This window comes from Poecilia formosa, unplaced genomic scaffold, assembly GCF_000485575.1.
Source record: "Poecilia formosa unplaced genomic scaffold, Poecilia_formosa-5.1.2 Scaffold3, whole genome shotgun sequence".
NCBI classification, from domain to species: Eukaryota; Metazoa; Chordata; class Actinopteri; order Cyprinodontiformes; family Poeciliidae; genus Poecilia; species Poecilia formosa.
In genome coordinates this window covers 915,168-930,667 of record NW_006799942.1, presented here as the reverse complement: position 1 = coordinate 930,667, position 15,500 = coordinate 915,168, and the positions used below count along the sequence as shown (strand labels likewise).

At 38.8% G+C, this 15,500-nt stretch overlaps 2 protein-coding genes across 2 annotated transcripts in view; both read right to left on the bottom strand.

Annotated features, from left to right (window-relative positions):
* Positions 1-2,233, bottom strand: part of LOC103141892 (EBF transcription factor 1) — a 100,055-nt gene extending 97,822 nt beyond the window's left edge. The window contains exon 1 of the mRNA XM_016672847.1: positions 346-2,233. Coding sequence (XP_016528333.1) covers positions 346-473 — 128 coding nt within the window. The 5' untranslated portion in view covers positions 474-2,233. The remainder of the gene's footprint in view (positions 1-345) is intronic.
* A 2,702-nt stretch (positions 2,234-4,935) lies between these two features.
* The window catches only part of LOC103138988 (RING finger protein 145), a 23,491-nt gene continuing 12,926 nt past the window's right edge, over positions 4,936-15,500 (bottom strand). Inside the window, exons 5-12 of the mRNA XM_007553415.2 lie at positions 13,855-14,090; positions 13,527-13,702; positions 12,501-12,641; positions 12,241-12,423; positions 11,987-12,134; positions 11,565-11,687; positions 11,025-11,258; positions 4,936-10,300 (exon numbers count right to left, since the gene is read on the bottom strand). Of these exons, the coding sequence (XP_007553477.1) occupies positions 9,812-10,300; positions 11,025-11,258; positions 11,565-11,687; positions 11,987-12,134; positions 12,241-12,423; positions 12,501-12,641; positions 13,527-13,702; positions 13,855-14,090 (1,730 nt within the window). The 3' untranslated portion in view covers positions 4,936-9,811. The remainder of the gene's footprint in view (positions 10,301-11,024; positions 11,259-11,564; positions 11,688-11,986; positions 12,135-12,240; positions 12,424-12,500; positions 12,642-13,526; positions 13,703-13,854; positions 14,091-15,500) is intronic.

Sequence of the window (15,500 nt, the reverse complement as noted above, 5' to 3'; positions counted from 1 at the left end):
ATTTTAGACATACTTAAAAGAGCAGTCTTGTCATATCTAAACTTTTATATTTATGATTATGTTGGTTATGTATCCTGGCTCCATGATGATTTTACGTTCACTGGACATGAACTAGAAGTGCGTAAAAATCAACATCAGCACGTGTTGCCGCTGAGGGTTTAGAAAAGTGAGCCTGTGCTGTAGCCCAACGTCAATCTGAATAAGGATCTTCATCCCCAAAAGTGTCTCCGCTGTCTTTAAATCCAGCAGCCTCTCTCCGGAGACTATCGTCACGGAGAAAACACGCGTGGTTTCCATCTCTCCGGAGCCTGTCCTCGGACCCTCCTTCAGCGGGGCAGAGCTCACCTTTGAGCGGCCGTGTTGGCGTCCAGCACGCCGCCTCCCTGCATCCAGCTCCGGACGTTCATGCCTCCCAGCGGCTCTTCCTTCAGACTGCTGCCGCTTCTCTGGATGCTCTCCTGGATCCCGAACATGAACAAAACCTCCGAAAGCCCGTTCCTTATCCACCCCAGCTGCGCACTTGTTCTGCAGTGGATCCGTCACTCGGACAACGTGGGTGCGCTCCCGGCTGCTCTTTATTCCCTCTGTCTCCTGTGCTGAGCAGGGATTTGGAAACTAAAGCTGAGCGCAAATCTTTCAAGAATACTGAGATCCAACTTGTCCCAACATTTATAAAGAGGTATTAAATCGCTTCAAAGAATGACGGGGACCGGATTGACCCGAAAGAAGTCAATCCTGGTTCGCAGAGATCCACAGTTAGAGCTGTCAGGGAGGAAGAAAAGGAGATCAGATGTCATCATTGTCTGACACTTCTTTCTTCATCTTTCAGTCTCTTCTTTCCTCTCTGCCTGCAGCTCTGCGGTCCGCGGGACGTGCCGTGGCGTGGGTGATGTCCGGATCAGGGCTTACTCCTGCGCTCTCGCAACTCCTCACTAGCTCTGAGGAAATCGCTCTGTGACTCTTCCCAAAGGACCCCTCTCTCTGAGAACCAAACAAGGGGGGCGCTTCTACCGCCCCAGGAGAGAGAGAGAGAGAGAGAGAGAGAGAGAGAGGTGGGAGTGGAATAGAAAGGGAAGGGAATACCAGAGGAGGGGAACAGGAGGAGAGGAGACGCCCCCAAACAAAGACGAGAGTGGAGTCAAGTCTGCATCATGCAGCCACACGGAGCTCCCCTGTCCTCCTCTAATGGCCAGAAACTCGGTCTTTAATCTGATTTAAAAAAAAAGTGGTTATGAAGTGAAACCCCTGCCCTCACCACAATCTCCAAAATTGCCCACACAACAATATTTTCTCATCATAAGGGAGCTGTGTCTGCTGGAGCAAAGCAAAGACCTCAGCGACTCTTCAGGAGGGGGCATCTCCCATTCAGATATTAAATATCAATTCCCCTGGAATCTCTGCATTAATAAATACTGGATCTTACAATAAAATATAAGCAACCGCATATTCGCAAGCAACGACCTTAACAAAATGAGAAGCTCAAACTCTTCTCAGTTGTTATTACAACTTGACAATATCTGAAAGTCTTTAAGTAGGAAAGAAAATCTATCAAAAACCTTACACAGGACCTGAGAGATGCATTATCCTTTATGCTCTCATGTCTTTTTTGATACTCTGAATATTTTTTTTAGCATTGAGCATTTGCAATGTAAATATGAAGCAAATTAACTGATATATCTGAGCTCTTAGAGTTAATAAGCACTCACAGCTACAAAGATGGTCCTTACCGACGACTCATAACTTGTCAACCTCTAAGGTTGAAACTTGGATCTGGAAACGACATCACACCTAATTTAACAATATTCCAGCTGCAAGTTGGAAACTCATGGGAATTGGCAGTTGTTATGGTTACTTAGCAGGATAACGAGCGATAAATAATGTTTTCTTTCTCAACATTTCATGCACTGAAACACTGCGGTGTGTTGTCAGACCTGATCAAATACAAGCCAAAGCGTTAATAAATTGTAAGTAAATACTTGGTCACCACAGCTTTTGCCACATGGTAGCCATGTTCTTACTGAGGTGAGGGTCGATGACAAACGTCTAACTTTGACACACCTGAGAGTCTTTCTTGGTCATTTTTGCAACTCTGAACTTTGAATATTGCAACTTTTTAGGATGTCTGGATTTCACAGTTAAATGGATATCTAAACATAAGTGCCAAGAAAAAGGAACATTTTTATTTGTCCTTATTTTTTTTTTTTATAACAAAAGTCCTTAAAAATAAATGAAAAAGTCGAGGTGCAGTAGGACTGTTTTTAAATGACTGTCCTGATGTATCTTTGCTCTTAACATTTTCTGAGGTGGAACTTGGAAGTCCAACAGATTTTATCTGTCACCTAGTAAGTTTTTTTCTTCAAGTCACTTAGACATTTAGATCTGACCAAAATTACCTCTTTGTAGCTGACTTTCTGAAATAATAACTAAAAAGCTGCCTATATTTATGTCACTCACGTTACACCAAGTCTGCCTCTGATTGGTTGACTAGGCCTCTTTCCAGTTAAAGCTTCTGGTGGTAAACGGTAATGGATCAATAGTTGGTTCTGAGACTTTGAATTCATCCCTTTCTTTTTCCGTTGCGTCCCAGACCAGCTTTAGTTTAGCACAGCTCAAACTGAATCTGCAAAGTTGGTTTTATTAGACTTCTGAGAGATCAGTAAACCCCTGAACAATCTTAGAATTTGATCAGGATTTCCACTGTTTAGTCATTTGGTCATAAACTTATTTATATTAGCATTTCTTCTTAGTAGAGCTTCAGTGGGCGTGGGAGAGAAGTCTGCCTTCTTGCAAATAAAAAAATAAAGGACGACTCAAGACTTTTGCACAGTATTGTATGACGTATATGTAGCAGAGAATCTTTTTCTAACTTTCCCACCTTGCTTCACAGGATGTTGATCATTATTTTCACATTTTTACATAAAAAAATTATAAATTATCTTACATATTACAAAACGAAATAAAAAAATGACTAATTTCAATCTAAATCGCTTTCATTAGAACGACATCAGTGAGTGCAGACGTTTGTTAAATTGGATCTGACTTTTATTTACATCAGTCGGTTACAGGCTCCATTATAAAAAGGCATTTTTTTGTCATAGCATCATATTCCTGCTCCCTATTGTTTTAGGCCTTGCCTTTTTGCAGCCCAGCGCCGCAAGACACACAAACAAAAGTGACAATAACAATAATTAGCTCAAAATAACAATGAGCGTAATTGAGGATAATTGCAACCAGATTTCCCCGCTTTGTCTCTCCCTCCGGCACCATCTGTTATTTGAAACTATTTATCACCCTTCTAGGAGGAGGTGGAGGGGTGGGGGGTCAAAACAAAATACAAATATTAATAGATAATGCAGTGAAGTGTGTTAAAACCAATAGTTTATTGATCTGCTAAAGGTCAGGAGGTCAAAAAACCCTGCTATTTATCCATGTGTGAGGATGATTGGCAGAGAGAGAACTGGCACTCTTCCAGGCTCTTATTCTCAAAAGGCTGCTGGAAAATGATCTTGACCTTGATTAAGAGGAGAAGGAGTCTTTTATGCTCTGGTTCTGCTTATGAAGTGACAGAGAGGGTAGTGGCACACAGAAATCCATACAATTGGAGGGAGATAAAATATGTGGGGCATAATTATGGCTTTGACATAAATTCCTAAAAGAGAAAAATATTCTGACTCTCAAATCAGAAAGATTTATTTAAGATAAATTTGATCTTAAATAAACGGCATGAATTACTCTGTAAATTTTGCACATAAATAACACATTCTTTACCCAAACTTTTTAAAAAAAATGCATTTAAAATATATATTATTTTTTTATATTATATAATGATATATTGCTTACAAAATGTGTTTGAAGACCTTCCAAGGTATTGTGAGAGAAATCTTGAAATTAAAAAATCAAAACATGTTTAATCAAATTATTATTAATTATAACCACAAGTATGCATCTCTGTTATTCACAGATAAAAATAAACGCTGCCGAAATATGCTCAGGAAAATCAGAAATCACTGATTCTTGCTGCTTTGACTGAGCAGGTCTTCGGCATGTTTGCGTCGCTTCAGTTTGTCCCGGGAGTTTGTGCTCTGTCAGCATAAATGTGACGCAACAGCACCACCGTGTGTCTGGTTAGTGCAATAGCAAGTCCGGTATGTAATTGTTCAGAGAAAACGGCGCTTTCTGGATCCAGTAGGTGACTTTTATTTTTGATGATTATACCGTACAAATGGAACCATTTTGCTTTGAATCACTGATTGTTGACCAAGTTGCAATAAAATTTTAAATGGTCAATGACAATACCTTGCAAAATTGTTTACCATTTTTTGAACAGCATCAAATGTTTGTCAGTTTTTTTTTTTATGCATTTAGTCATTTTGTTTGATAGCCCAAGACAAACAAGTGCATAATTGTGTAGTGAAAGGACTAGTGTCTGGACTTTTCCTTTACAAATATTTATCAAGTGTTCAATGTGTTCAGATACACTGAGAATGGGTGAAAAATACAGGCATTTTTCACCCACAAAACAGATCAAGTTCAGTCAGCCTGAATTGAGAACATCTGAGCATGTTTCAAATTTTCCCTCAACTGGATTTAAGCCATACATAAATATACCTTGATCAAAACCATTGTTCTGACTGCTTGCCTAGGATGTCACAAAGCTTCTGTCAACAGGTTTTCCCACCTGAGCTGTAGATCTTTGCAGCTGCTTTAGTTACACCTCGACTGCTTCTGAGCATTCCTCTTTTTCTTGGGCTGACAATTTAAGGCACATTCCAGTCTCTGCTTAAGCGCACCTGAACCAAATATATAGGTAATTCTGGGGAACATGACTGCGTGCTCAGGAGGTAATTTGATTCAGTATTGTCAAAGTAAAGACATTTTCAAATACAAGCAAACTAAACTATTTAATACAGTAAATCAAACCAGTAAAGAGCAGAATGTTTTGCAGAGAATCGTTTATTTTATTTGACATTCAGTTTCTGTAAAATAACCAAGGCAACACCAGGCATCCAGTCTGAAAACCAGCTGTGGGACATTTTTAATTCAACACAAGAGCCAGGTTTTACAGACCAAGTCCTATATCTGTAGGTCATGAAACTAACCAGAAAAATAAAATAAAAAAGAAATGCAAAGGAAGGCTCAGTCAGAACAAGAAAACATCATTCTTCACTTTGAGGTATTAGCATTGAGCAGCTGTGTTAAAAATGCATTCACTAAATTTAACAGCATGCTTGTTTCAGCTATAGATCCAATTTCCATATTTGCATATGATTCTTTTATTTCCATTTCAGACACAATCTTAGCTTCAATAAACTTGTCTTTTAGAAAGCAACACTATTGTTTCTCTGATTAATGATACTCTGAAAATCTTAAAGATATTCAGGCACAACATGAGGGAACATCTTTAAATCGTGTTTCAGGTACATGCTCTTAAAATAGTGTAAAAGAAATCAAGAATGCCAGAAAAGTCCACTTTTAGAAATTAGTTTTTTTTTTTACACCAACACAAATTAAAGCTGCTGAAGTTGAAATATTGGCACATTTAATCTGAAGTTTATCCTGCAGCTGAAACAGAGCTGCAAATAATGCACTGTAATACCAGCTTTTAAGAGAATATACATTTTAATAACCACAGTTAACAGTCACCGAAGGAAGAATTTAGTCAAAAACTGGAGCTAGATATTCATTTTACAATATTTTTCATTTGATTTTCAACCAACAAACTGCTACTTTTAGCACTGTTTGGTATACAAGGAAGAATTGTGCAAATATACACTGAACCGAAAGCTGACAAACGTTGGTGCTAGTTAGCATTTAATACTGCAATGCAGATTCAAATACAGCTGCCAATGACAATTTTCACCTTCAAACATTGTATCATGCAGGTGATTCTTCTGCATGATACAGTCTCCAAAACCTTGCAATGCATAACAAATCTGTGTAGCCATTGAAAGGGCTTCATTTATAAATCAAGAGTAAAGAAACAAAGACAGTCCATAAGTTCACCTTTCAGAGAAAGATGCACACAATACATCAGTCAACATCGTAACCTTAAAAAACAAAACAAAAAGATCCGGCATTGCAAAGGTCTGATCCTACAATTATCATGTATTCATTTTCACCCATGTAAGCAATGCTTCGTACAGTCAAAAAATAAAGTCAGAGTAACAAGACCTTAAGAAATTGTGGTTATAAGCAATACTGTCAAAGGTTAAGTACCAGATCTCCTGTTTGTCAGCGTCATGCTGATCCCACTCCTTACCAGTAGAGGACACTGGAGCGATCACTTCAGCCCGAGGACGCGTCATGCACACAGGTGATGCAGTAACACTGACTGGTTTCTCACACCAGAAAAGTTTGCTTTCCTCACAGCTTCTGAGCAAAGCAACAAGGAAGCCAGGAGGAAACCGAGCACTGGTCATATAAACAATACGGATACCGTCAAACAGAACAACATTTCTATACATTACACACACAGACTGGGCTGTTTCCTCGTACACAAACGACAGAGGGCTTTTGGTAGCTGACAGCAACAGGACAGCTTTAGAGCATTGCTAGTATAAATGAGATTAGTGCAAATACAACCAAAAACATAAAAGGGGAGAAAAAGAAAAAAACAATTGAAAAACGTCAGTAATAAGGTTAGAAACACTGAAGACAAAAACAAGTTCTGTGGCAGCGTGCAAGCTCTACATATAAGCGTGCATCAGAATCCCTAAACTTTTAGTATTTTAGTCAAACACCCTTCATTACACATTTATCTTCCAAGCCCCAGAGCCAACTAGAGTGTTTGAGCACAAATAAGGGCTGGTGGACAAAATAAGGAACTTAAATGGTTTAGTTTGCTGGTAGTTACCTCTCATGGAGTGACTGAGCTGCAGGGTGATTGGTTCCTGCTGGGGGCAGGTTTCAGCTCTCATTAGCCTGTCAGGTAAAACATGCTTCATCAGCTGAGCTTTAAAGTGAATAAAAACAGGAGGCCCCATGTCAGCTATGTGGACCCACTGCCTTGCAGTTTAAGTATTCACACCCCAAAAACGCTTGCTCATTTTTCCAGTTCACATTGCAACCAGAAACTTCGAGGGATTTTATTGGGATTTTGCGCAACAAACCAACAGAAAGCTGTGAAGTGGAAGAAAAATCATAAATTAATTTTCCCATGTTTTACATATGGAAAAGTGTGCAGTTGTATGTAACCCCTTTACTCTGTTGCCCCAAACAGTTCCTCCTACATATGAAGCTAACAGGAAATGAAAGAGTAGCTCCAGTCAAATGAGAACAAAATTTAATTTTTTGGCCTAGATGCAAAATGCAACATAACGTGGAAATGTAACTTCATATCACCCAAAGCAAACCATCCCCATGGCAACACACTGTGTTAGCAGCTATAAGGATACATTTCATTAGCAGAAACAGGAAAGATGGTAAGAATTAATTAAATGATGGATGGAGGCAAACACAATATGACCCAGCAGAAAACCTGGAAACTGCTGCACAAGTCTGGAGCAAAAGGTTCACCTTCCAGCATAACAATGATCCTAAACATTCAGCCAGAGATAAATCCAATTGGTATTCTATAGAAGGAGCTGAAAATCACTGTTGCAAACAAGAGTGGGGCAGAAATGTCAGTCTGTAGATGAGCAGAGCTGCTGGAGATATTTCCCAGAAAGACCTGCAACTGCAACTGCAGCTGAAGGTGGAGCCACGTAGCGCCAACTGAGGTGGCACTGAATAGATACAAGACTTAGATATACTTCTGAAGTGTTCTAGTTGGTGTTAATCTATTGCATAAAATCCCAATGAAATACATCAAAGTGGTTGGAAGATGACAGAATGTGGAGGGAAAAATATCAAGGTGTATGAACACTTTTGCAAGGCACTGTAATTGCTCTGAAATGTCAAAAATATTAACTTCCTACTTTTCTCCATCTCCATGGTGCATTGCACTGTCCAATAATATGATGTAAAATTGACCTTAATAATAATAATAATAACAATAATACTATCAGGGATGCAAAACTTTGGCGAAGAGGAACAGAGATGCTCTTTGCTGGGACCAGCCATGCAAATTTGATTCAAATATTGAAGAGGTGTTGTAGCAAAAGCTCTGACGTACAAAATGAATTCGACATCCCATGTGAAACCACTGATTAGTTCACATGGAAACAAACGGCTAGACCACATCAGACGTCCTCTGCTTAGCACCAGGCTTCGGCTCATGTGACGGCCACAAGAAACGACATTCAGTATCTGTTAATTCTTTGTTTTTACCAATACTCACAGCCACCGTCTCTCAGACGTTAAAAAATGTCACAGAAAGAAAAGAAAAAAGAAACTTGTTTATGAAATGTTAAGACTGTCACAGTTTAAAATGTAACCATAAGTTATCCATTGTCATTCGTAGCTGTCTCAGCCTCTGATCACGTCTACATGTCATGGCACGTAAAGGACATTAGATAAACCTAACATGTACAGCGATGAGAGGAAGGCAGGGAGGACGAAACCAGAAAATATGACGACTGTGAGGAAGTCCAACAGTACGATTTTGCTGATGAAGAAATTAAATACAGAGAACTGATTATACTAATGGATTTCACATTTTGTAAACAGGATGCAGAAGCTGAAACCATTTCTGAGATGGATCACTGCAACACTCTTGAAAAATTGAAGTTAAAAAAAAAAATACTTCCAGCATGAGTTAAAGGGGAGAAATTAAGGTAACAGTTTCAAGATAAAGTATGACAATTTTGTTAAAATTTATATTTTAAGATCTGAATAATGAATACAGGCTTACAAACTGAGTTCATCTTCCTCTCAGAATCAGATATGCAGGGTTCCTAGGCAGTTTGTAGTTCAGAAGTTCATTCTTTTTTAAATTAGATTTTTGTCCTATTTTAATGTATAAATTAGTGAGGGACATCAATATATATCTACATATTTAAAAAATATACTTGAATGAAAATATTGTGTGATGTGTAGCAGAACAAAAGCACAACTTAAAGGAAGTGTTGTTCTATAGTAACACATTTGATTATAGGCAAGTCTACAGCAGCGTTTTTGTTTTTGGCTTCCTGGCTGGATGCATTAACAACACTTTTGCCAAAACAACTTTAAATACTTTCTTTTACCATCAGCTTTAAGAGTGCTGTGAGAAAAATTCCCCTAAATATCAAAATAACATTTTCACCCATTCATGGCACTAGTAAACTACTTCAGTCTAAGGTTACATCAAATGTTTTTACAGTGGAACAGCTTTAAATAAACTGCAACCCAAATAATGGAAGTTAGGAACTAAATAGAATAGAAGTGAACATTTCCTCTGGTGTTTTCTTAATCAGCTTATGGTCCATAAACTCCCTGTATCTGCCCTATTATCTCAGTAACATTTAGATTATATTTGCATACATGCTCATATTTCCAAGATATTTACATTTCCAACTTGTGGTAGATGAAGAAATAGCTGATGTGTAAAATAGTGTCAATGGGGAAATAAACTCTCTGTTTGGGCCAGCTTTATTAGTTAGGATTAAAGCCTGGAAATAATATTTTCCAAAACCCTTCTTGTCATTTTTAGATAGATACTGCTGTAAAGTGAAAAACGGTAAACTCAAATCTTATTCATTCAAACTGTAGGAACCCTGGATATGAGGAAGTTGGATTTCAGGGAACAATAAAGGAAGTGGAGTGTGGGGATGCTGCTGCTAAGGGCATGCATGTATGTTGCATGTGTGCGGCGATGGAGTGCTGGATGAGCATGAAGGAGGAGGAACTTCCTCAGAATGGCAGCTGGGCTGTTCGGGGCGGCCATGTTGAATCAGTGGATCTCCTGGAGGTCAAAAGGGGTCAGTATCTGTGGGGAGGAGGCGGAAACCGCGTGGGAGCGAAATCGAAGATTAGCGGGTCTGTCAGGCGTGTCGGAGGTAGAGCAGAAGGATGTAGATGGATGATCTGTTTCCAACTGGTTCTCCATGGAATCAGTCAGAGGTGAGGAAGAGGATGGCCTGACAAGGTGCAGAGGAGCAGAGTGCATGCAGGAGGCAGAGGAGGTCCCATCACCTCTCTCATCTTTCACATCATCAGAAGGAGAATCCTCTTTCTCCTCATCGCCAGCAGCGACTCCGTCCTGTCCAGCAGGGATCGGATCGACTGCGGCGACGTCGTGGTTGGGGACTCCGCTGGCAGCTGATTGGCTCTTAAGCTGCGCATGACAAAGAGGACAAGTCTCCTGGACGTACAGCCACTTCTTCAGACAGCCAGCGTGGAAGAAATGGCTGCATGGAGTGATCACAGCACTGCTCATGTCCTGGAAGGAGCAAAGAATTAAGATTTACATTCGCTCCTGCTCATGTAGGCTTTTACTGGATAAGAATAGACATAAAGACAATCAAGCAAAAACCTAAAAACCTTTACATAAAGTGCATCTTGGAAGAAATATGATGAAAGAAAAAGGACTCAAGTGTGGTAGCAAATAGACCCAACATAAGTAACTTCCTGTCAATCAGGTTAATCTAAAATCAGGAAAAACATGTTGGATTTTTTTAAAAGCATGAACTATGAAAAGAAAAAGCCATAGCTTATAAATGTAATAAAACTAATTTTCTATGTTAGAAGTAGAGCTGTACCGATAAATCGGCCAGCTGATAAATCAGTCCTGATTTTTCTTAATTTTGAGAGATTGCTGATTGGCCGATACCCACATGTGAAGACAATTTTATCCACAGATCTTTTCTACCTCTGCAAAGGTCTAGAAATCGACCACTGTCCTCTTTTTCTCAATTCAGACATAAAAAAGGGGAAGAAAAAAAAAAGAAATCAATATTGGCCAAAATCAGAATCGGCAGGTCAGGCTTTTATCGTAATTAGCGATAAGCCAGAAACCTGCAGTTGTTGCTCCCCTAGTTAAAAGCATAAGAATACACACTCTAAATATCTTACTAAATACGTCAAATCAATGAGTGATAAGTTTAATCATACAAAGGATAAAAACAAAAAGCAGTCTCTTTATACACAGTGAAGCCTCTGCGTACCTGGAAGCAGATAGCACAGATGTCGTTGTACTGCTCCAGCTGCGCATCGGTTGCAGTTGGGAGGCTTTTGATCTTGTTTACAGCGTCTCTCCTGAGCAGGAAGCTCTGCCAGCCCAGCTGGGCTCGGAGCCAAACATTATAGTAGGAGTGGACCAGAATAATGGTGCTGCCCATCACACTCCACTCGCCAAACACAGTCTCTGATATGCCATAGCACACCACACACACTGCGACCTGGCGACACAGAACTTAATGAGAGCAAGAAAAAAAACTCCACTAATTTTGAGTGTTTATCATTTTTTTACTAAGGATTAAAATTGAAAAAAATGTAATACATGTTTACTGATAGTTATTAATCAAACAGAAAATGAAGAAATAAGATCATTCACAATTATGCACCAAAATACATCTCATAACTGATCAGAGCCAATCAAGAGAAAACTGTCTGATCTGAACTCATTCCACACAATTTCTCTAACATTGTGTCATGTTTGCTTAGTAAAAAATGTTATAATCGATAAGTTTAGAGGAAACATTTACCAGAAACTCCAGCAATCTATAGGTCCCATTGACACAGTAAATGACCTCATCCATGTTTTCCACTGGAGCTTTACGAAACTCCTCCACCATGAAGAGAACGTAGATCAGCAGCGTACCAAGAACCTGGCGGCGAAAGAAGAACTGCTTTAGAGAGAATCAACTAACAGGATCAGAACAAGGTTTTTAAAGTTCCCTCAGGTAAATGTATTACTATTTATTTACATTTAAGAACTACAAAAAAATACAAATAAAAGCTCCATTACAAAGACATGTAAACAATGATAAACAGTTGAAAATGTAGTTTTTGATATTCCATGTTTGGATATAGGGTAATATTAGAATATTACTTTCTAAATGCAGCTATGAGAACTTATTGGTTTAATAAAAGAAGTCTTTTTAATATCCGTGTGCTTATGATGTACCTGAAGTGAGGTAAGGATTGATGAGGAGATGATGATGAGGAGCCAGAAGTCCATGTGGAAGAACTGACAGATCATATATGACATGTAAGCTGGAAAGATGAGCAAGAAGAGGCAAAGAGATACTGCGCGGAAGTGTTTCCACAAACTCCTATAAACAGAAAAAACACAATTAGAACTCATAAATGGAATACAACTAAATGGCTTCTACATTTAAAAAAAAAGAAAAAAAAAATTGCATTAGGAGTTTGACCTACTTGTCTCTGGAGGCTCCCAGAGCCAAAACGATGGGGTCAGCGATCTCCAGCATGGACTGCAGAATGGAAGCAACAACAATGAAGAGGATGATGGAGAGGAGGAAGGCTCGGTGGATGACCTGCAGCTCTATCAAGCCGGTTTGCACAGCCAGGATAAGCAGCGTTATGCCTTCAGTCATCCCTCTGCACATGTGGGAGACAGACAAAGTTGAAATTTGAGAACTATTTTGATATACAAACAAACAAGCAAACACACTCACCTGTGCATGGCGTTGTCATTGACGAAGGCTCTGTAGCCCTGCAAGTAGAACTTGCAGAGCGTGAGAACTCCCAGCGCGATGAATGAGACGGTGAAAACCAGACCCAGCAGAGAGTACGGCGTACTACAACATTCTGCAATACTAAACACGTGGATGGAGAAGAGAAAAGGACAAAAAGGGAGAGTTTAGAGAAACTGTAAATTATGTAGCAGTAAATCACATGGTGTCTATAAACAGTATTTATGTCACATAATGTTTAGGAAATAGAGATGCGACAGGAAAGTGGCAGATAACTGGATTTGGATCATTTTCAGCTTGAGCATTATTGTTTGCGTTGTACACTTTTTTTCTATCATTTTCCTGACCTAGAACAGTTATTTTGCAATAAAGACAATGCTGCCAATGACTAAGTAAATTTGAATGAATAAAAGAATTAAATATACTGTTTCAAGCAGTAAATATACCATACTGGGCACAGCCAGGTCACTGTGACAACACTTTCAGTGTGGAAATAGTAACTGACTAAAGGCTCAAAGTTATCCATTTTCAGTACAAGTGATGTGGTTAAAATGAAATTAGATGAGGCAAAGATATACAGCCATATAAAACAAGTATGACCAACTAAGAGTAGGCATTTACCCTATTGTTATCATATATTATCAGAAATTTCTTCAGAATTTTTTATTTATTCTTTTTACTGTAAATCCCAATTAATAATGTTTACAAAACATTATTAACATTATTGTCCATAATGTTGGAATTTGTATTTTTACTATTTTCTCCACTGTTTGCTGTATGTGAGCAACAATGAATATCAATTAAAAAAATAAAAATAAAAAAATCGCTCACTTCTATGACCAACAAGCTTCGGATGAACCCACAAGAATATTACTGATCCAACACCTTATAGGTGCCAAACTACAGCCAAATTTGATCATTCCTCATACATAGGAGCAAACAGAGTTTAAACGATGAGTTACACACAGGAAGGCCTAAACAGTTTGACAAAAGGTACTGTGTTCTTACCTTGTAAGAAAGAGAAAGAGAAGCCTCTCCCTTGAGGTAGGCTGGTCTCTGGTGCTGAAGTAGGTGTAGATCTGAAGAGCGAACAGCACGAGCCAGAAACACATAAAGAGAACTGGAAGAACCAGCTGGTTCCACAGGGACATCCCTAAAGCTAGCAACCCGTACACCTCTACCACCTGGGACACAGAAGAACAGAAAACCAGGAGGAGAGAAGACAGTAATTAGGAGTATTATTCATCTTGGGAAAGAAGACACAATCCAGAACCTAAAGCTTCATGGGGAAAACATGGGAATATTCCAACATAAGGCCACATTAGTAATTTATTACCTGAGCGAGTTCCCTGTAGGCAGTCTTGGCCAGATTATATGGTACCAGTAAATTAGAAGCTAGGAAGTAAATGACCTCCAGGCCTGTGAAGATCATTGAAAATCTATTGATGAAGACGATGGTCTCCAGAGGAACCAGACACAGCCTGGCCACCAGTGGCAGGAGGTGCGCAGAGAAAAGCCAGATCCTCTTGGTCTGCATCACACAGGAACACAGAGTGCACACCACAAGCTGACCTGAAAGACGAATGGACTGAAATGTAAAACATGGACATAACACAAAAAACAAAACACTTTTTGTGTTTTTGAGAATTAACCAGTCATTCCTTAGAACATTTATCATCTGGGACATTTATCAGTCCCAGATTGGTAAGAAGAAGTTATTAATAAGTTATTAATAAAACAAAAGTTGTAAGTAGAGAAAAATACATTTATTTCCCCTCTTGGACATTTTGTCTTTTATAGCAGTTTTTTTTTTTTTTTGCCTTCTCAGGCGTTTTCTGTGAGAACAGAACTTCATGAGGTCTATTTATAACCAAGAAGACCCCATTTCAGTTACAAGGCAGAAATACTGCAACATTTTGCACTTCAACAAATTTACATGAAACATGCTAGATGTGGAAGCTAGCATAATTTTGCCAGTGACCAGCTTAAAAGACTAGTTTACAGTACAGAGAGCTTTAACAACAATTCAGTAAAAATAGATGTTTTTAAGACAGCATTACATTTCAAAAGAAGAATTATAAAATAGCAAATTAAACACCAAACTGTACACATCAATATTTTGTAGGAGTAAATAATTAATTCACAGAGATGAAATTAAACAAACAGTATAAGTGCTCTTACAACAGCTTTTCTGCCTACACCCAATACACACCCTTGTAAAAATACCAAATTTCTGTTATGCAAAATTAAAAAGAAAAAAAATATATAATATTTAAAAACTTCTCTTTATTATGACATATATCCTACAAATACCAATCAAAAACAACAAATTGGTTAGGTTCAAAAATGTAAACAATGTTATAAAACTGCAATACTGTGGTTGCACAAAGAGCATACAACCCTAAGCGAATATGCCGAAGCAGCTTTTTGCTGAATTTTAGCATTTAGTCTCCTGTGGTAACAGACCAGGAGCATCCGACATCTTGAAACAGAAACGTTTTCCCACTCTGCTTGCCAAAGGTTTTTCCACATGTGCTATTTGAGTACATCTGTTTTCCAACATCATCATCCGGTGACCCCTGTTTTCTGTCTGATTTATTGCAGGACTCTGACTAAGTAACTCAAAAACCTCAAATGTCTTCTGATAAAATCACCATTTAGTTAATTTGGGTGCATGTGTTGACTCAATGTGACATGGAAGAATTTAATCCCTCTTTCTCTTCTGCTCTCAGCAGAAACCTGAAGGCTTTTTGTCAAATTGGACTGGCATTGGCAACTGCTCATAATTTTATTTACATGACAAAAACAAGTTAAAAACAGCAATGACATTTTAGATCACATGTGTCAAACTCAAGGCCCGCGGGCCACATGTGCCCCGCCATGTCATTTTTTGTGGCCCGCCCCAGCATTTTATAGGCCGACAATTGACTTAAAATAGGTTCTGAGCACGAACTGACTACAAACTACATCTCCCATAAAGCA